Source organism: Meles meles, chromosome 2 (assembly GCF_922984935.1).
Source record: "Meles meles chromosome 2, mMelMel3.1 paternal haplotype, whole genome shotgun sequence".
Lineage (NCBI taxonomy): Eukaryota > Metazoa > Chordata > Mammalia > Carnivora > Mustelidae > Meles > Meles meles.
The window spans coordinates 7,745,150-7,767,298 of record NC_060067.1 but is presented as its reverse complement, the minus strand read 5'-3'; the positions used below and the strand labels follow the sequence as shown (position 1 = coordinate 7,767,298).

The following is a 22,149-nucleotide window of genomic DNA, read 5'->3' as shown; positions in this document are numbered from 1 at the left end:
AAGGTAGGCTAGAAAAAAATAATGTGTCCGTTGGTAAAAGGAAGCAAAAAAGGTAACCTGTCAGGGCCTCTGCTCAGCTCCAGGTTTAAAAAAAAAGGAAAGAAAGAAAGAAAGAAATAGTAACAAGGAGAAAATAGTCCCTTATGACCAGAACCAGAGCCCTCACCTCACGAGGGTCTGAGGTGTGACTCCACCTTACCAAGTTCAGGAAACTGCAGGCTAATGATTTGAAGCTGTTACAGGTTAGAACCAATTCCAGGTACCCAGCAGAATCAAATGCAAATGTCTGCTAAAGCAGAGGTTGGTGAACTCTGGTCAGGACGCCGGATCTGTTTTTGGATAGCCTGTGACCTCAGAATGGCTGAAAAAAAATCAAAAGATGTTTCATAAGACATGAAAATCATATGAAGTTCAACTTCCAGCGTCTACCACTGAAGTTGTATTGGGACCCTCTTGTTTACGTGCTGCCTGTAGTCACTTTCACATGAGAGCAGTGTGTTAGTTAAGGAATCGTGACAGACTCCTGTCTGGGACACTACCAAGGGACACTCTCTGAATCTCTGACACACTCGGGGACACTCTCATGGCTTCACACTGCCGCTCAAACCACAAAGATGAAGCCACAGCCAGGCAGTTTGGCACATCACACACACTACCACACCACCACATTTTGGTTGACTTTTTATTATTATTGAATACCCACCGTGTCAAAACAAATTTAAACAATGAAAAGTAGACTCTAAGCACCATACAGTTAAAGAGCAATGGAATGTGGATGATGTTAGCTAAATGGAACTGCAAAACATCAGGCTATCGCTGAGCTAAGTTCAGGAGTACCAGACTAAATAATGGCCACACTCTTACCAATACACAGGATCAAACCCCACACTGGGCACCCCGCTCAGCAAGGAGTCTGCTTCTCCCTCTCTCACAAATAAATAAAATTTTAAAAAGAAAAAATATAAAATTTAAAACAAATATCTCATTAAAACAGAATTTTCCATGAAAATTCAAAATCAAAATGAAGCTGCAACCAAAGGAACATTCTCAGTAGCTCATTTGTTAGCCAAGCGAGGAAAACTGTTTACCAATTTTGAGTTAATTAAAGTATATTTGCTTGCAGCAGCCAAAAATAAGTGTCCAGAAAAAGTAAACTAGTTTGGCCTATTAGCCTTTTTGTTGCTCCAAGTGTTGAGGACATTGGGAGAGACAGCAATGGTCAATTTAAAAACCAGGAAAACGATTTCTAATGGTTTTTCCTTGGCTTGATGTGTCAGTAGATGCTACCAATGCTGTTCAGTTGTAGTTATTTGACTAGGTTTGAAATGACTGGAAAATTAGCCTCTGTGAATGGTCTGAATAAAACTAAAGTCAAGAATATTTTCGAAGAAGATAAAAAAATCCAAACTCAGTGCAACCTGAGGTGGAGTCTACTAAGATGTAATACAACGGATGGTGGCAAAAACATACCTAAAGCAGAAAAAAAGCTTAGTTGCATAAATTTACCAATATTATGAAAATGCAAGGTGTTTACAGCCAAGGTTATTCATTATAGTTTTCATTACAACAATTTGTGGAAATCCCTGGGATTTATCATGTATTTAAGTCCATCGTGTCATTGGTGAACCTTATTTGCTTTTATGAACTTCACCACTTTCAGTTGCATGAATTTTTTTCTAATAGAAGTTGAATATCTTAACTTGCTCCATCATACATTGGTTAAATAACTTAGTGTGGTTTTGCTGTGATTTTTTTAGCTTAGAGCTGAGAATGGAATTTTCCTGAACGAGAAGACTCCCTTCAATCTCTATTATTGAACCCTGAATGACTTTGGAAGTTCGCTTTTGCTGCCCTCTCCATGAGCTAATTTCTTTTGGTTTCAAGTGACAGAAACCCAGTTTGAACCAGCATGACCCAAAGGGGAAACTGACCGAAATTCTCGTAGAATGACAAGAAGGGCAAAGGTGTGGTGGCATCACAGACAAGTGTGGCTAGGAACCAGAAAGTCCCAGACAGACCTCTTTTCTCCCATTTCTCCTTTTCTCTGAAAGTCAGTTTTCTGGATCTTACCTCAGACTAGCTACTTTTCACATGCTAGAGTGGTCCACCAGAATACCAGAACCCCATCATTTCATCTTCAGAGAGCAACTCTTAATGGCATTCCCTGGCCCCAAGTTTTAAAATTCTGGGGAGTACACTCAGTCAAGCAAACAGAGTCTGATCCACCCTATACCAGTTACTGTGGCAAAAGAAGCATACATAGGAAGATGTAGTCAAGGGGAATAAGCATCTCCCTTAAAAAGAAAGAAAAAAAAAGGTCTTCTTGGGACAGATAAGAGTTCACATTCTTAGCAATCTTCAAAGATGTCCGCCTACACCAGCAGTTCTCAATGTGTGGTCTACTAACTCCTAGGAGTCCCAAGATCTTGTCAGATCTGTAAAGTCTGCAAAAAAATATTCTCATAGTAACACTAAGATGATATTTACCTTTTTAATTTTTTCTATTTATTTATTTATTTATTGGTGGATGTTGACTTATGCATTGGTGATACAAAAGCAGTTGTAGGTCAAACTTTGGTGTTTTGGGATGCCTCGGTGGCTCAGTCAGTTGTCTGCCTTCAATACAAATGAGAACCACAGTGAGATACCACCTCACACCAGTTAGAATGGCTAAAATTAACAAGTCAGGAAATGACAGGTGTTGGCGAGGATGCAGAGAAAGGGGAACCCTCCTACACTGTTGGTGGGAATGCAAGCTGGTACAGCCACTCTGGAAAACAGCATGGAGGTTCCTCAAAAAGTTGAAAATAGAGCTACCCTATGACCCAGCAATTGGGTATTTACCCTAAAGATACAAATGTAGTGATCTGAAGAGGCACATGCACCCAAATGTTTATAGCAGCAATGCCCACAATAGCCAAATATGGAAAGAGCCTAGATGTCCATTGACAGATGAATGGATAAAGAAGATGTGAGATATATATATATATATATATATATATATATATATATATATAATTCAGCCATCAAAAATGAAATCTTACCATTTGCAATGATGTGGATGGAACTAGAGGATATTATGCTAAACTAAATAAGTCAATCAGAGAAAGACAATTATCATATGATCTCACCAATATGAAGAATTTGAGAAACAAGACAGAGGATAATAGGGAAAGGGAAGGAAAAATGAAAAAGACAAGACCAGAGAGGGAGACAAACCATAAAAGACTCTTAATATCATGAAACAAATTGAGGGTTGCTGGAGCAGAGGGGCGTGGGAAGGATGGGGTGGCAGGCAGTGTTATGGACACTGGGGAGGGTATGTGCAATGGAGAGCAATGTGAATTATGTAAGACTGATGAATCACAGACCTGTACTCCTGAAACAAATAATGCATTATATGTTAATTTTTTTTTAAAAGTATCTGCCTTCAGCTCAGGTCATGATCCCAGGGTCCTGCTTCTCCCTCTGCCTGCCACTCCCCTAGCTTGTGTGCTCTCTCTCTCTCTGACATAAATAAATAAAAATCTTAAAAAAAAAGCAAACTTTGGTGTCTTAACATAACTGAAGGCAGCAGCACTTTGTTATACTGCTAGGCATTTTATTCCTCACCACCATGCCTGGTCCGTTTAAAAGGGGGAAAAAACAAATTTCACTCAGGAACGTCCTTAAAGAAGTAAAAATCATTTACTTGAACAAATTTCTATCTTAAACCCTCATCTTTTTCATATCCCATGTAATTAAATGGGATGTATAAAGCATGCTTGTTGCATCCCCAAATGAGATGACTATCCCAAGGAAAAGCATTTATGTGATGACTCAAGTTGCAAGGGGAACAAACCACTTTTTTGGGGAACGCAATTTTTATTTGAAAAAATTACTAAGACAGGCAATGGTTATTCAGACTTGGATATTTACATGACATTTTCTCCATGATGTTAGCCTGTGACTTCAAGGAAAACAGTTGACAGTATTTGGTGCCAATGGTAAGATTCAAGCTGTCAAGTGAAAATTAGAATTTGGGGGCACTTGGGCGGCCCAGTCAGTTCAGTATCTGACTCTTGATTTTGGCTTAGGTGATGATCTCAAGGTCATAAAATAGAGCCTCTTGTGGAGCTCCCCACTGGGTGTGGAGCCTGCTTAAGATTCTCTCTCTCCTTCTCCCTCTGCCCTTCCCCTAATCTCTTTTTCTCTTGAAAGAAAGAAATAGAGAGAGAAGGAAAGAGAGAAATAAAGAAAGAAAGAGAGAAAGGGAAAGGATAGGAAATTAGAATTTGGTCAAACTTGTATCCTCCACCATTAACTTAACAGTTTCCTAATATTTAAAGTCTTTTCTGATGATAGAGGTGCAGATACTAACAAATATAACTTTTGGATGTTGTATATAATAAAATGTGTTAAAATTTGGAAGGTCTTCATAACACCGAACCAGTATTTTCTGTATGACCAATGCATGATGTTATAAAACCATATATGAGTAAAAGATAAAAAGTGCAAGATAGACCAATGGATTTTAATGTAATTGAATATGAAAATTTCATTGAGATGCTTTCAGATTCTACATTGCTGCTTATTTATAAGAAAATACTGCTAGTTGGGTTTTGGTGCAGAAAAGCCATAATTATCTGAAAGTGTCCTTAAAATGCCCCTCCCACATAAACAAATGGTTTTTGGAGTTCTTGACCCATTTTTAAAATGCAAGGGGGTTCCTGAAATCAAAATGTTTGAGAAATACTTCTCTAAATTTTGCTTGCACACATAGACATCTAGGGACAAGCGATCTTGTCTATGCCTCTGAATAGTAAGGAACTTCTAATGCTACAATGCCAATTGGAAAGATTTTACTATTAATAATCATTTTTCATCATCATCATAACCATTCCTACCAAATAGACAGGCTCTTCTCTGTCTAGAATTTGTTCTAAATGCTTTCTGTGCATTTAATCCTTACAGTAATCCTTTGAAGCAAGATATCATGATTTATCATCACCTCCTTTTCAAAGGAGGGGAAACTGAAGGTTAAAGAGGTTAGTGAGGGTCAGAGGCCATGCAGTCAGCAAATCCTAGATTTCTAACTCCCCCACTGTTGGTTAAGAAAGTCCCAGAAGCCCAGCTCTGTACTTTCATAGGACGTATCATGAGACAATGCAAAAGATGCACTTCAGCCACACTACCCATTACGATAGCTGCTAGCCACGTTTGGTTACTGAGTTTTCAAAACGCACCCAGTCTGAATTAAGATGTTATGTAAGTACAAAATATGCACTGGGTTTTGAAGGCTTGGCATAAGAAAAAGAATGTAAAATATCTCCTCAAGGTGTTTATATTCATTAAACGTGAAATGGTAAGTATTTTAGAGACTTTGGGTTAAAAAACATATTATTAAATACACTTGAATTAATTGGTTTCACCTCCTTCTCCTTTTTTACAATGTGATTTCCAGAAATTTTAAATTACATATGTGACTTGTATTTTACTTCTTTTGAACAACATAGGTCTGCCGCATCCATGAAACCACGTTTCAGACTTGTTTAAATAAGAGTTTTCATTATGTGCATCACCTCCAAGAGGCCAGTTTCTTCCTTCCTGATATATTTTAAGGGCTTCCTCTAATTAATTAATTCTAATTAAAATAGAAATTAGTGACATGTGGTTTTGTGCCCTCAAAGAGCCCAGGTAGCTTCAAACAATTTTATTTAAATCAGGGAAGTAATCACATTTCATCATGCCTTTTTAAAATTGCTCTTGTTCAAGCAAATATTCCTTGCTAAGTTCCAAATTTACGCTTTTACACGTATCGCATAACTGCTTTTAATCTTTTTTTCGCCATTAATAGTTAAAAAGAAGGAATCACAGTTAAGAAGAGAAATGCAAAATGATGGGAGGAAATGTAGCAGAACCCACGGAGACATTCTCCCAATGCAATGTGAGAAAAGAAATAAAACGAAGACAAAATAGATCAGTGTCTTCCGGCTGCTGCCTTCCTGCCTTTGGGGAGGAGAGCAAGGTGGGGAAGGAGATGCCAGAGCCAGTTTCCAGCCTTCCCCTGCACCTCAGCCGTAGCAGGGGTGGAATTCCTGAAGGGCAGAGCCTGAGTCACATAACCGAATGTGTGAGAAACAGCTGCAGCAGGCAGCAATGCTTTGCTCCTGTACTTTAGATACAAAAATGCTTTTTTTTTTTAATATATCCCCCAAATTTCCCCTCTAATAACAGATAGCATTGATTGGCACAGGGAACATGCCAACCCTTTTACATATCTAATCCACTTAATCTTCCCAATAATGCCAGGAGGAAAGGGAGATACAGCAGTGCCAAGTAATTAGAGTCATTCAGTGAGTAGATGGTAGAAAGCAGATTCAAATCCAGCCTTCAGGGGCCATGGGCGGGACATCAGAACCCAGCCTCTAACCACTTCACAATACTGCTTCACCCAGCTCTCTCCACTAAGTTATTCTGTCTCTCCTAGGCTAGGAAGAGTCCAGAGCCCAAAGCTAATGCTTCTCGATTCTCTAACATACATTATTTGACATTATCTGTAAATTATAATAAATTCAGGGTGTTGAAAACGAAGTCAAGCAAGGGCAATTTTTTTTAAGCTGTTGAAAGTCTACTGCCTTAGAAATTCATTTTTAACAGTGATCAAAAAAGAGTGGAAGTCAGCAAAAGGCAGATTTATCTCAGATTTTATCCCAGTGGAGTCCATAAAGGAACTTAGAGAATTCTACGAAGAAACTGGTTTTTGCTATAAGGCGTAACTGAAGAGTAGCATGCAAATTCCATCCCGGACCCCACTCAGGAGTGTGAAGCCCCCTGGTGTAATATCTAGAGCATCTTTTGGTTTCCTTCACACTTACAGTCTCTATAAGTATCTCTCAGCTCTTTATTTGTAAAATTAGTATGACCTTATGGGGTATAAAGTTTAAACAGATTACATAAAATGTTTGGAATGATTCCTGATACATAGCAGAAGCCCAATAAATGTTAGTGGGTATTATTATTTCAAGTATTTAATGTAATAATTTATTGCATATATTTAAAAACCCTTTACAAATCAATTTATTTGAAATGCAAAAAGAGTTCACCTATTACCCCCATCCTCCATGTTTAACATCATAAATTATTGCATATTTTTTCTGATTGTTCATTCAATGTTTGACTCTTCACTACTCAAATATAAGCTTCCTGATGGCAGAAACAATGAACCACTGTGGCGTACATCGCAACTATTCCTTGCTCTCTAACTCTCCTCTCTATCTGGGCAAAGAAAAAGATGTGCTTCCTTGCTTTCTTGGAGTTTTGCATGGCCACTGACTTGCTTTAATCAATGAAATATAAGTTCCACTTCTGAGGAAGAGGCATAAAGCCTGCACGGAACTCTCCACTTCTCTTCCCCTGTCTCAGTGAGTATGGAAGTGGGTTTGGATATGGAGGTACAACATTGAGTCCCTCAACACAGAGGATAGATACTCTAGGAAATGACCTGGACCCATAGCAGATGTTGGTGAGCAAGGAATAAATCATTATTGCTTAAGTATCTGAGACTTTGGGGTGTTTGATGACAGCAGCATAACCTAGCCTACCCTGATTATTACAACCTGAGACATTCCTCCAGCCTAGCATATGATCTGGCATTTAGTAGCTGATCAAATATGTTTTCATTAAATTAATAAGAGGTTTTAGGGGCACCTGGGTGGCTCAATGGGTTAAGTCTCTGCCTTCAGCTCGGGTCATGATCTCAGGGTCTGGGATCAAGTCCCACATCGGGCTCTCTGCTCGACAGGGAGCCTGCTTCCTCCTCCCTCTCTCTCTGCTTGCCTCTCTGCTTACTTGTGATCTATCTCTGTCAAATAAATAAATAAAATCTTTTTTTAATAAATAAATAAATAAATTGAACGTTTTAATCATTAATAAGAATGAATTATTTCAGCTAAAGAAATCAATCATTTTCAACTCTATTCTGTGTACAGTGAAAAGCTTTGGAAATTTTAACTGAATCAGAAGTGGAGGTCACCATCATCTTAGGTATCAAAGTCAGAGTCACATATGCTTTGCACTCCAGGGAGGTTCCATTAAAGTTTTGCTGAATTACAATTGAATATTTTTTTCTTTGCAGGGGTTTTGAAAAATGTTTATTTATGTCATAGACTTACTTACTTAAATGGCCCGTCTTTAAAGTCACCATTACCTTATATAAATTTCACATCGAAATATATGAATTTCAGTTTATATATAAAATTCATCTGTGTGTGACCCTTGCCCCCACGACAACCAAAATTATGAAATTCTTCATAATCATATAGATTATACTAGAAACTGGGAAAACCTCAAGGTCAAAAGAACTCAGAAAACATGTTTAGCAAATTAAATGTGCAGTTTCTCTGACCAAGGTGGAGGAAAGGGGGGTAGGCATTTGGTTGTGACATATTTTACTTTTCATTCCAACAGTGATCAACAAATGAACCAAAACCAAACAACAACAACAACAACAACAACAAACAAACCATCAAAACTATGAGCCCATGGATCACAAATCAGGTCTCAACTAGTACCAAAAGATTGGGATCATTCCCTGCATATTTTCAGACCACAATCTTTTGAAACTAGAAACCAGTCACAAGAGGAAAGTTGAAAAGAACTCAAATGCATGGAGGCTAAAGAGCATCATACTGAAGAATGAATGGGTCAGTCAGGAAATTAAAGAAGAATTTAAAAAATTCATGGAAATAAGTGAAAATGAAAACACAACTATTCAAAATCTTTGGGACACAGCAAAGGCAATCCTGAGAGGGAAGTATATAGCAATACAAGCCTTTCTCAAGAAACAAGAAAGGCCTCAAGTATACAACCTAACCCTATACCTAAAGGAGCTGGAGAAAGAACAGCACAGAAAGCCTAAACCAGCAGGAGAAGAGAAACAATAAATATCAGAGCATAAATCAATGAAATAGAAACCAAAAGAACAGTAGAACAAATCAACAAAACTAGGAGCTGGTTCTTAGAAAGAATTAATAAGATTGATAAACCCCTGGCCAGACTTATCAAAAGAAAAGAGAAAGGACTCAAATTAATAAAATCATGAATAAAAGAAGAGTGATCACAACCAACACCAAAGAAATACAATTATAAGAACATATTATGAGGAACTATGCACCAGCAGATTTGACAATCTGGGAGAAATGGATGCATTCCTAGAGACATATAAACCACCAAAACCGAACCAGGAAGAAATAGAAAACCTGAACAGACCTATAGCAGTAAGGAGACTGACCCGGTAACCAAAAATCTCCCAACAAACAAGAGCCCAGGGCCAGACTGCTTCCCAAGGGAATTCTACCAAACATTTAAAGAAGAATTAACACCTATTCTCCTGAAACTGTTCCAAAAAATAGAAATGGAAGGGAAACTTCCAAACTCATTTTATGAGGCCAGCATTACCTTGATTCCAAAACCAGACAAAGACCCCACCAAAAAGGAGAATTACAGACCAATATCCTTGGTGAACACAGATGCAAAAATTCTCACCAAAATACTAGCCAATAGGATCCAACAGTACAAAAGGATTATTCACTATGACCAAGTGACAATTATTCCTGAACTGCAAGATTGGTTCAACATCTGCAAATCAATCAATGTGATACAATTATATTAATAAAAGGAAGAACAAGAACCATATGATATTCTCAATAAATGCACAAAAAAGCATTTGACAAAGTACAACATCGTTTCTTTTTTTTTTTTTTTAATTTATTTATTTTTATTTGTTTATTTACAGCATAACAGTGTTCATTGTTTTGGCATCACACCCAGTGCTCCATGCAGTACGTGCCCTCCCCATTACCCACCACCTGGTCCCTCAACCTCCCAACCCCCCACCCCCCCGCCGCCCCTTCATAACCCTCTAGTTGTTTTTCAGAGTCCATAGTCTCTCATGGTTCATCTCCCCTTCCAGTTTCCCTCAACTCCCTCTCCTCTCCATCTCCCCATGTCCTCCATGTTATTTGTTATGCTCCACAAATAAGTGAGACCATATGATACTTGACTCTCTCTGCTTGACTTATTTCGCTCAGCATAATTTCTTCCAGTCCCGTCCATGTTGCTACAAAAGTTGGGTATTCGTCCTTTCTGATGGAGGCATAATACTCCATTGTGTATATGGACCACATCTTCCTTATCCATTCATCCGTTGAAGGGCATCTTGGTTCTTTCCACAGTTTGGCGACCGTAGCCATTGCTGCAATAAACATTGGGGTACAAATGGCCCTTCTTTTCACTACATCTGTATCTTTGGGGTAAATACCCAGCAGTGCAATTGCAGGGTCATAGGGAAGCTCTATTTTTAATTTCTTCAGGAATCTCCACACTGTTCTCCAAAGTGGCTGCACTAACTTGCATTCCCACCAACAGTGTAAGAGGGTTCCTCTTTCTCCACATCCTCTCCAACACACGTTGTTTCCTGTCTTGCTAATTTTGGCCATTCTAACTGGTGTTAGGTGGTATCTCAATGTAGTTTTAATTTGAATCTCCCTGATGGCTAGTGATGATGAACATTTTTTCATGTGTCTGATAGCCATTTGTATGTCTTCATTGGAGAAGTGTCTGTTCATATCTTCTGCCCATTTTTTGATATGATTATCTGTTTTGTGTGTGTTGAGTTTGAGAAGTTCTTTATAGATCCTGGATATCAACCTTTTGTCTGTACTGTCATTTGCAAATATCTTCTCCCATTCCGTGGGTTGCCTCTTTACAACATCGTTTCTTGATCAAAACTCTTCAGAGTGTAAAGATAGAGGGTACATACCTCAATACCATGAAAGCCATCTATGAAAAACCCACAAAGATTATCATTCTCAATGGGGAAAAACTGAGAGCTTTTTCCCTAAAGTCAGGAACATGGCAAGGCTGTCCACTATCACCACTTCTATTCAACACAGTACTAGAAGCCCTATCCTCAGCAATCAGACAGCAAAAAGAAATAAAAGGCATCCGAATTGACAAAGAAGTCAAACTCTTACTCTTTGCAGATTATATGATACTTTATGTGGAAAACCCAAGGACTCCACTCCAAAACTGCTGGAACTCATATAGGAATTCAATAAAGTGTCAGGATATAAAATCAATGCACAGAAATCAGTTCCATTTCTATACACCAACAGCAAGACAGAAGAAAGAGAAAATTAAGGAGTCAATCCCATTTACAATTGTACCCAAAACCATGAGATACCTAGGAATAAACCTAACCAAAGAGACAAAGAATCTGTACTCAGAAAACTATAAAGTATTCATTAAAGAAACTGAGGAAGACACAAAGAAATGGAAAAACATTCCATGCTTATGGATTGGAAGAACAAATATTGTGAAACTGTCAATGCTACCTAGAGCAACCTATACGCTTAATGCAATCCCTATCAAAATATCGTCAACTTTTCTCAAAGAAATGGAACAAATAGTCCTAAAATTTATAGGGAACAAGAAAAGGCCCTAATTAGCTACAACAATGTTGAAAAAGAAAACCAAAGTTGGTGGCATCACAATTCCAGACATCAAGCTCTATTACAAAGCTGTCATCATCAAGACAACATGGTACTGGCACAAAAACAGACACATAGATCAATGGAACAGAATAGAGAGCCCAGAAATGGACCCTCAACTCTATGGTCAACTAATCTTCGACAAAGCAGGAAAGAATGTCTACTGGAAAAAGACAGTCTCTTCAACAAATGGTGTGGGGAAAATTGGACAGCCACATGCAGAAGAATGAAACTGGACCATTTTCTTACATCACACACGGAAATAGACTCAAAATGGATGAAAGACCTCAATGTGAGACAGAAATCCATCAAAATCCTTGAGGAGAACACAAGCAGCACCCTCTTCAACCTCAGCTGCAGCAACTTCTTCCTAGAAACAAAGGTAAAGGAAGCACGGGCACAAACTAACTATTGGGACTTCATCAAGATCGAAAGCTTTTAGATCAAAAGCTCATTCAAGATCAAAAGGAAACAGTCAACAAAACTAAAAGACAACTGACAAAATGGTAGAAGATATTTGCAAATGACATATCAGATAAAGGGCTAGTTTCCAAACTCAACACCCAAAGAACAAAGAATCCAATCAAGAAATGGGCAGAGGACATGAACAGACATTTCTGCAAAGAAGACACCCACCCAGATGGACAAAAGACACATGAAAAAGTGCTGCACATCACTCAGCATCAGGGGAAATACAAATCAAAAGCACAATGAGATATCACCTCACATCCGTCAGAATGGCTAAAATTAACGAGTCAGGAAATGACAGATGCTGTGAGGATGTAGAGAAAGGGGAACCCTCCTCCACTGTTGGTGGGAAGGCAAGCTGGTGCAGCCACTCTGGAAAACAGCATGGAGGTTCCTCAAAAAGTTGAACAAAGAGCTACCCTATGACCCAGCAATTGCACTACTGGGTATTTACCCCAAAGATACAAACGTAGTGATCCAAAGGGGCATGTGCACCCGAATATTTATAGCAGCAATGTCCACAATAGCCAAACTATGGAAAGAACCTAGATGTCCATCAACAGATGAATGGATAAAGAAGATGTGGTATATATATACAATGGAATACTATGGAGCCAACAGAAAACCAAAATCTTGCCATTTGCAGCCATGTGGATGGAACATAAGGGGTATTATACTAAGCGAAATAAGTCAATCAGAAGAAGACAATTATCATATGATCTCTCTGATATGAGGAATTTGAGAGGCGGGGGGGGGGGGCGTGGGGGGCAGGGAGGGAAAAACGAAACAAGATGGGACCAGGGAGGGAGACAAATCATAAGAGACTCTTAATCTCATGAAACAAACTGAAGGTTGCTGGAGGGGAGTGGGGTAGGGGGAAGGGATAGGGTGTCTGGGTTATGGACACTGCAGAGGGTATGTGCTATGGTGAGTGCTGTGAATTGTGTAAGAATGATGATTCACAGACCTGTACCCCTGAAGCAAATAATACATTATATGTTAATTTTAAAAAAGGAAAAAGAAAAGAAACTATGAGCCCAGTTTAATCTGGTTGTGGAAGGGAGACAAACTGCAGAGGTGGTGATGGTAGGGTCAGGCAGGGGAATGAATGTGGTCACAGGTACAGTGGCAAGACCCAAACAAGTGACAAAATGAAACCGGAGGCTCTGGTACAGGAAAAAGAAGCCACGGGAAAAAGAAAGCTTTTCCCAAGGTCTACAAACAGTCCTGAGCTAATTAATTCTTAGGAAGGCTCGTTAATTCCGGCCGCTTTCCAGGTCTGGTGACGAGGGGACCAGCAGACTCCTACCAGCAGAGAGAGCGCACATGGATCTGGCATCTGTCCTGACAGAGGTGTGAGAAATAAGCAAGTCTGAGTTGGTGGGGAGGCCTAAGGGCAAGGTCAGCTTTGATCTGTGTGGACATACAGAAACCCTGGGCTTTGGAGAGCAAGTACCCTACAGGGATGACCCAGGGTGCCCGGGCAGGCATGCTATCTGTACCACTCGCTACCTGCGTGACCTTGGACAAGTAGTTAAACCTTCCTGTGCTTCCACTGCTTCCACCGAAAATGAAGATACAGTAGTGCCCAGCTCAAAGGATTGCTGCGAGAACTTCACTTGGTTAACACCCGTACAGCACAGTCGCTCAGCACACAACACTCACTCAGGAAATGTCGGTCCTTGTTTTTATGGCCCTGATGCACAAACTGTTCGATTACGGGAATAATTCGATTAAGGATTCCAGTCCTTACCAGCCATGTGACCTGGAGTGTATTACGTATCTTCTCTGTGCCTCGGTCTTCTCGTGTATACAATGGAATAACAGTAATTCTTATGTCACAAGATTGTTAGAAGGAGTCACGGTACCACACCTCGGAGGTTGCCTGGCTCCGTTATCCCATGATCACTATTACCTGACATTAGTATCATCTCCCCTGGTAAGAAGCTGAGAAGGATAAAAGGCAGCCTGCCTCAGGCACCAGGAAGTGCAGTGGGGTTCAATGTGTGGGAGGTTTTCAAGTACACGCAGGAACATTAAAGAAATGAAAGAAAATTCCTTGGAAAGTAACGTGTATTCTCTTCTGCAGTAGTGGGGTCTTGGCTCTTCGAGGGGACGCCTAAGACGGCGTATGGTCCCCTGTGGTAAGCTCGCATAAGAAAAGCTGAGATGGGGCGCCTGGGTGGCTCAGTGGTTTAGGCCTCTGCCTTCGGCTCGGGTCATGATCTCAGGGTCCTGGGATCGAGCCCCGCATCAGGCTCTCTGCTCAGTGAGGAGCCTGCTTCTCCCTCTCTCTCTGCCTGCCTCTCTGCCTACTTGTGACCTCTCTCTCTGTCAAATAAATAAATAAAATATTAAAAGAAAAGCTGAGATAAATTCCCCGGGGGCAGAGATCCGCTCGTGCTTCTCTGAGTCCCCTCAGTTCCCAGCAGGTGCACCTTCGCGGAACCCGGTCCAAACGCGAGTCTCGCGCCCTCACTGTCCAGCAGAGGCCGCCCTGGGCCTAGGCTCCCGGGACCCGAGCGCCGGGAGAGTGGAGGCCGGGGGGTGGCCTTGTCAGCGCCGCGGGGCCCGGGTGGGAGGGGTTTGGCTGGGGCCCGCGCGGCGGCAGAGGCGGCCCAGGCTCGGGCGGCTGGGATGGAGCAGAAGCGCGCCGGGCGCCGGAGGACACGCAGCTGACGGAGCCGCGCTGCGTTCGTCTTGCTTCTCCGCCCTTCGCCGGAGCAGCCCGAGCCCGAGAGCGCAGAGCCGCCCTCGCCTCCCGGCTCCCAAGGCCGCCAGCGCGGCAGAGGAGGAGCCGGACGCGCTCCGAGCGCTCGGTGGGTCGCGGAGCTCGGCACCGCACACCAGGGTACCATGGTCTGCAAGACTCTCTTCGCTCTCTGCATCTTCACCGCAGGTATTTCGGGGCGCCGTCCTACCGGAGGAGCCGGGCGCGCTCGGGGCCCCGGTGGCCGGCGCCGGGTCTGGGGCTGGGGTTGCAGCGGCGACACCGGGAAGTAAGTCACCGCGCGCGGGTGGCCGGAGTGGGACGAGCCTCCGGAGTTGCGTGAAGGTATGTGCGCACTTGGATTTGGGGTGGTGCCAGCCTGTCGGGGTCCTGGGCCGTGTGGGACCGAGGGGATGGCAGGGTCCTTCCTGCCGCAGCCCGCGCCCACACAAACTCCGGGCGTTGTGGAACAGGTGGCCGCGCGACGCGTTCGGACCCCGGGTGGGCGACACTGCGTGCGACTCGAGGCTGCTCGGGTCTCCGAGCACACCGTGCCAGAGTCGGGCAGCACACTTCTAGAGGCGGCTGGACCCGGGGAGGGAGGGACGGGAGAAGCGGGGGGAACCGCATCTGGAAGGCTCCATCCAGGCAGTGGCTGCGCGCGCGGGGTCTCGGTCTCAGGTCCCCGGCGTCCCTCCGTGGTTGCGCGCTGGGGGCGATGCGGCACTAACAGCCCCGCCGGCCGCTGCCTTCACCCGGCTCAAGCTCGCCTCCTGGGTTTGCAGTTCTACCCTGTGGGCCGCAGCCTCCCTGAAATGTGTGCAGTGGCGGAAACTGCCAAGTTGGCTCAAAGTGCCCCCAGCCCCGACACTGAATCTGGGCGGCTTCCCCGCGCGCGCCTCGCTGGTCTCGGGACAGGCCGCGGCGGCCTCGCGCAGGGGCTGCGGAGAGGGGAGCAGGAGGACTGAGCCTGGCTGAGTGGGGGCCGGGAGACAGCGCGCTCAGCCTGGTGCTGGGGACCCAGTTTTTCCAGAAAATGCAGCCGCACCAGGGACAGCCGACTATGGATAAGGCGCCCGAGGAACGAGCAGCCCGAGCGCGCGGACGCGGTGTTTCGATAAGAATGTTCAAAAGCCACACCGCACAACCCGGTTTGACTTACGCTTCTAGTCCGTGATTTTGATTTTGATTTTGATTTTGATTTTTTTACCTCCTGAACTGCTTGGGATTGTGTTCTTGTGGACACAGGTGGTCCCAGCCCCTTGAAACGAAGCTAGGGGTTTCCTGGCCGCTCACAAAGGATAATGCAATTTTGAGGAAAAGTTTCCCAACTTAAGACTATAGCGTGTTCTGTTTCGTTTTTGTTTTCTTCCTTTCCTTGCTGCAAGTCGGAGGGAAAAAACCCTTTTCGTTTCGGTATCCGCACTGTTTGCAGTCGCGTCCGCGGACGGTTCCCGAACACTCTGGCGGCTTTGGCTCGCAGCCTCGCAGCCTCCTGCGCCGGGATCCCAGCAGGTGTTGACGGCCGCGTCCCAAACCACGGGACTGCCATGTGAGGCAGCAAGAGATGTTTGCGAAACGACAGGAAAGGTGCCTTTACTTCCCCCCTCACTAGACATCTTTTCATGAAGCCCGAGGCGCAGAACTCGAGTGAGCCAGTAGAGTCAGTGGGTAGGTTTGTTTCCTAATTTTATCCTGCGGCTTGTCTTTTTTTTTTTAATCGACAGCTCTGGCAGCTGACAATACCCGGATTAACCCTACCAGGCAGTGTAGTAGCATTTTTTTCTAAGGAGTTCAATTTTTTTTTCTTGGTCAATTTTAGAGTTTAGTCCAGCTGTTCTGGGGTGAGAATATTGCCCTTGTGCATCACTGGAGTGAGGGGGCGGGGGGGGCCAGCGGGGCCCACTGAACAGCCTCATCCGCGCACTAATGTTGGGGAGTGGGTCAGAACCAAGAGGATCACCGCCTCTCAGTTCTGGAGCTCTCCTGACCCCAGAAGACATGGTTATGTTTCTGCGTGCATCTTACAAACAGAGTGAGGACGCTTCAGCCTTCCCTCTTTAAGGATCCTTGTGTTGTTAGAGCTACTTGCAATAAGCTGTGAGAAAATAATATAAAAATTGGCATAAATACCTCATGAGACTCTCTGCATCCTAAAGCTGGGTGTTTTCAGAAACTGAAATAACGCTTTTTCTAGGGAAAAATAATTGCTGTGTTGGTAAAGGAGAGGGGTGAGGGTTCCTGAAATGAAAGTGACATTCCCCAGCTCCCTTGTAAAGCTCTGGTGAGTTTCACCCAGCAATTGCTTCTTTTCTGTCCTTGTGGTCCTGGTCCTCGTCCTCCTCCTCCAACTTCCTCCCCACCCGTCCTCTTTTTCCACCTTCTTTTCCTTCTTCTTTTTTACCCTTCCTGTAAAACTCTTAAGGTGATACTTTCTTTTCTTGAGCCAGGAATGAGGTTTGGCAAGGGTCTTTTTTTTTTTTTTTAGCTTAATAAATCCACTCATTAAGTACATAGCATTTGCTCCTGCCTGAATAACAGACACTTTCAAATATGTGGGCACTATCAACAACAACAATCTCTACACTTATTCACTTGTATTTTAAAAAGAAGGAAGGGAGGGGCGCCTGGGTGGCTCAGTGGGTTAAAGCCTCTGCCTTCAGCTCAGGTCATGGGGATCGAGACCTGCATTGGGCTCTCTGCTCAGCAGGGAGCCTGCTTCCTCCTCTCTCTCTGCCTACTTGTGGTCTCTCTCTGTCAAATAAATAAATAAAATCTTTTTTTAAAAAAAGAAGAAGAAGGAAGGGAGAAAGATCAGACTGTCTTCAGTTCTTTCAAAGTTCATTGTGGTGTAAAACTATCATGGCTGTTTTAGAGACCATTCTCAAACATCTCTGTGTATAAGGCACATAGGAATACTGCCTCCAAATTAAATGATAAGGCAGCACCCCCAAGTTTTGGCTACAGAACTGATGAGGAGGGAGGATGGCAGGATTCAGGAAGCTTCTGTCTTCATCGCTCTTCCCTCTGGATTCTCTCCTTTTTCCCACCATCATCATTACCCCCTCTGGTGTTCCATGGCCCCATTTGTTTAAAAACTCCCTCACTGAGACATTGGAGATGTACTGGAACTTTCTAAAGGCCTTTTCCAGCACTCAAGGAGGACAACAGGGAAAGAAGCATAGGTCAAAAGAGGCACAAACCCCATGATCCTACTCTACTGGTACCCTGGATTCTGCCATGTCTGTCCCTACTCTTCCCACAGAGAGACTATCACATCCCACCCCATGACCCTGGCCATTGGTGATCAAACTCAGGAGAGTTAGACTCCAGCCTGCCACCCAGCTAGAGATCCCATCTGTGTCCTGGGCTTGTCAGATCGCTCTTCTCTGGGTGACCAACATCTAGAATGTCCTTATCATTGACGGGAGACCCCACCTTACACGTGTACAGCTCTGCTGTCACTACAGATCCCAATGTATGTCAACACCTCGTCATAAGCATACTAAAGCTTCTTCAGGAATCCTATCATAAATATATTAAAAATAAACCAAAAATGCACACACTTTTAGAGAACAGCAAGGTTGCCTGTGGTTGTTTGGGAGTGGGGGTGAAGGGTTACTCCCATTCCTCTGAAGTCTGTATCTCAGTCCAAGAAGTGACACCTCCTTCCCATGAAACCTGACCTGAGGAGGTGGAAGGTCTTCACTGTTATCTGATACATGAGCTGAAGCAGTGTTGCAAAGTGGTAAGCGGGTAGATTCTGCTTCTAGATCATTCTGCCGCTAGATCGCCTAGGTACAAAGCTGAGTTTGACTACTTACTAAGAGTGTAATTTAAGGCAAGTAACTTAACCATTCTCAGCTTTCTCATCCACAACATTGGGGAAATAAAGCCCATAAGATTATTGAAAGTTTTAGATGACTGAATGTACTTACAGTGTCTGAAACGTAGGAAGCACTCAATAAGCATTGGCTGCCATTGTTTCTATTAATCTTATTAATAATGTTTACTAGTGTTTGGTACCCGTTAAATCATCCTCTCGGAAGTAGGGCTTCTACGTTTGTACTTAAACTATATAAATCAAAGATCTCAACTAATTTACCATCATAGTGCCAGCTGTTTGGGCAAACCTTAATGTGCAAATTAAGAAAATATTCAGCCTAGTCTACTAAGTGCCTAATTTGCAAAGGTTAATCGTGTGCCAGATTAGATTTAGCACAACAGTCCAAAAGAACGCTCTGTAACAAACAGATGGCAAGTCTCACGAAGGACTTTATTTCTTCCACAAAGTCTTTTGCAAACTGGTGTTCAGAAGCCCAACTCAGCTAAACCTTTAAGTCAGGTTCCCAGAGCCACAAACTTTAGATAATTCCGGTCAAAGAACTTAGGAAAGGGCAGCTCCTGGTACCTGAATGATCCAGAATAGCTCTCTCGAAAACTCAGAAGCATCAGTAATGGCCAGACCTTTAATTTACCTTGAGCATGTGGGCCAGGTCTAATTGTGCATGTGTTTTTATAAGGAAAATATTGGCCAACTATTTACCCTGTTTGTTCAGATTTTCTTAAGCAATAATTTTCCCTGTGGGAGTGGGAAGGTGGGGAGGTGGTTACCACATCCACTGGAAACAATGGAAAGGTGTATTTTAGAAATATTTTCAAAAGGGATTGGCTGTCTTAACATCCAAATGAACCGAACCCTGCCATAGTACTTCTATTAATTTGCTTCCTTTTGGAAGTAACTGTCCCTTAAACTGGACATGTTAGTTCAGGAATCAGATATTTGCTTTGCTAGTAAGACACTGACTGAAACAGTTGTTTGAAAAAATTAATGTTTCATTAGAAGACATTGGCAATTCTGAGAAGAGGTGGGCAAGTGGTAAGTGTGTGCCTTAGGCAATACTGGCTTTTTACTTGGAAATGCAAGGCTAATGGGTTATCGTCCAGTTGAGGTGACTATAAAATAAGACTGATTTGTGTGCGGCATTACTTTGCTTTTAGTCATAGCTTAAATTATTCAAATGTCAGAATTCGTGTAACAGCAGATTTTCTGATGTGTGGATCTTTAAACATTCATCATCACCCTTATACCAGCATAGCCCATTTCTTTTACCTGTTTTAATGTCATTTATAAACTTGAGACCTTTGCCACTTTTAAATAATAGAAATCTTTACAACAAAATAGACAATTACGTAATTCTTTTTATCCGTGTTTTCCAATGGTACAGGGCAGTATAATGTCAATTGAAAATAAGCTGTTTTAATTTTCCTTTGGCTAGTGGTGCCAGATTTAGCAAATAAAAATACAGATTGCCCAGTCCAATTTGAATTTCAAATAAAGAGTGAATTCTAAGCATGTCCTGCACAGTAGTTGGGACAAACTTAAACTAAATAATTCTTCCTGGTTCATCTGGAATCCAAATTTAACTGGGCACCCCGTATTTTATCTAGAAACCCTATGTTTGGCCTTTTATCTGCAGTTCGTCTGTACGATGGGTTTGATATAGGATTCACTTTACTTTGAACCCCGCCCCCAAACTAGGTTAACTTGCCTGCTCCATTTCTGTCTGTTCATGGGAAAACTGGGAAATTTCAGAGCAGCTCTCTCTCTCTAGTCTATAGCAATTGCCAGGAATGGGGTTCAGAGGCACCTCTTCAATGAAACATTTTTAATATGATTGTATTTCTTTTTATTTTCAAGATTTATTTGTTTATTTTATTTTTCTTTTTTTTTTTTGGTTTTTATCCAGATTGTTGATTTTGCTCAATTTTTTTTTAATAAACATATAATGTATTTTTATCCCCAGGGGTACAGGTCTGTGAATCACCAGGTTTACACACTTCACGGCACTCACGATAGCACATACCCTCCCCAATGTTCATAACTCCCTCCCCCCTCCCAACCCCACCTCCCCCCAGCAACCCCCAGTTTGTTTTGTGAGATTAAGAGTCATTTATGGTTTGTCTCCCTCCCAATCCCATCTTGTTTCATTTATTCTTCTCCTATCCCCCTAACCCCCCATGTTGCATCTCCACGTCCTCATATCAGGGAGATCATATGATAGTTGTCTTTCTCTGATTGACTTATTTCACTAAGCATGATACCCTCTAGTCCACTATTTGTTTATTTTAAAGAGAGCATGTGTGCATGCTGGAGTTGGAGTGGGGTGGGGTGGCTCAACAAGGAAGCCAACTCCTTGTTGAGCGCTGGAGCCAGAGCTGAGCCAGAGTTAAGGCTCAATCCCAGGACCCTGAGATCATGACTTGACCCAAAATCAAGAGTCAGACACTTAACCGACTGAGCCACCCAGGAAACCCTCTAATTGCATTTCCATTAACTGTGCATTGTTACGTGTTTCTGAACACCTGGGATTTCTATAGGCTTCCTGAAGCTACTTTACCTTGCCTCTTGTGACTTTTCCCTTAAAAAAAAAAAATACGTATTTTAAATGGTAGCAATGTTCTTGCCTGGGAGCTGGAACTAGAAGCCCTCTACAATCCAGCTGGCAACTGATTAAAAAAAAAGTTATAGAATAGCTTTGGATTTCAATGCTCTTTTCTGTGCCAGGATCTTAATACATCTCACAAATATTAATTATTATAAGGTTTACATAATTCCTGCAGGATAGGTCTATTGGTACACTTGAAATCTGTAGGTATGAAGCCTGAAGCGTCATATTAGAATTTCAAGGCAAATTGGAAAACAACAACAAAAAAAAAACCCCTTAAGCAATTGGACTGAGGTGGAAATTTGCACTTTTGATGGTATCTATGACAAAATCTGTGAAGTCAGTGAATAGGTAACTGTTAAGTGGGAAAAAAAATTGTGGCAAATTACCAGCGTGATATTTAAGAAAACACATCTATTCAAAACAAGATAAGATGCATGGTAGACTACAACTTTGATGATAATATCTTCCACTTCCATTCCACATTCTGCTACCTGATTTTGTTTTCTATCAGGGAGGAGATAAGGACATAGGAACTTGAGCACAGGTGCTGAACATGAAAAGAATTGGAGCAGAGAAAATTTTGTTTGATTTTGTGTGTGTGTGTTGGCCTTGATTGAATGGGGGTGATCAAAACATGTAACCTTTTAAATGATGATATTCTTGCCAGTTTTGTGTTGTCCAGAAGCATAACTTCATTATGGACAGTTTGTTCACTTAATATCATGTCCCGTGATGATGCTTCTGCTTTTTTTTTAAAAGATTTTATTTATTTATTTGACAGACAGAGATCACAAGCAGGCAGAGAGGCAGAGAGAGAGAGAGAGGAGGAAGCAGGCTCCCTGCTGAGCAGAGAGCCCAATGCGGGGCTCGATCCCAGGACCCCGGGATCATGACCTGAGCCGAAAGCAGAGGCTTTAACCCACTGAGCCACCCAGGCGCCCCAGATGCTTCTGCTTCTTATGAAATCTTTTCAGTTTCTGTTAGAAAA

The 22,149-nt window shown here is 42.4% G+C and overlaps 1 protein-coding gene across 1 annotated transcript in view; it reads left to right on the top strand.

The window, feature by feature from the left end:
- The first annotated feature begins 14,712 nt into the window (after nucleotides 1-14,712).
- The window catches only part of PARM1 (prostate androgen-regulated mucin-like protein 1), a 104,220-nt gene continuing 96,783 nt past the window's right edge, over nucleotides 14,713-22,149 (top strand). Inside the window, exon 1 of the mRNA XM_045993455.1 lies at nucleotides 14,713-14,898. Within this exon, the coding sequence (XP_045849411.1) occupies nucleotides 14,856-14,898 (43 nt within the window). The 5' untranslated portion in view covers nucleotides 14,713-14,855. The remainder of the gene's footprint in view (nucleotides 14,899-22,149) is intronic.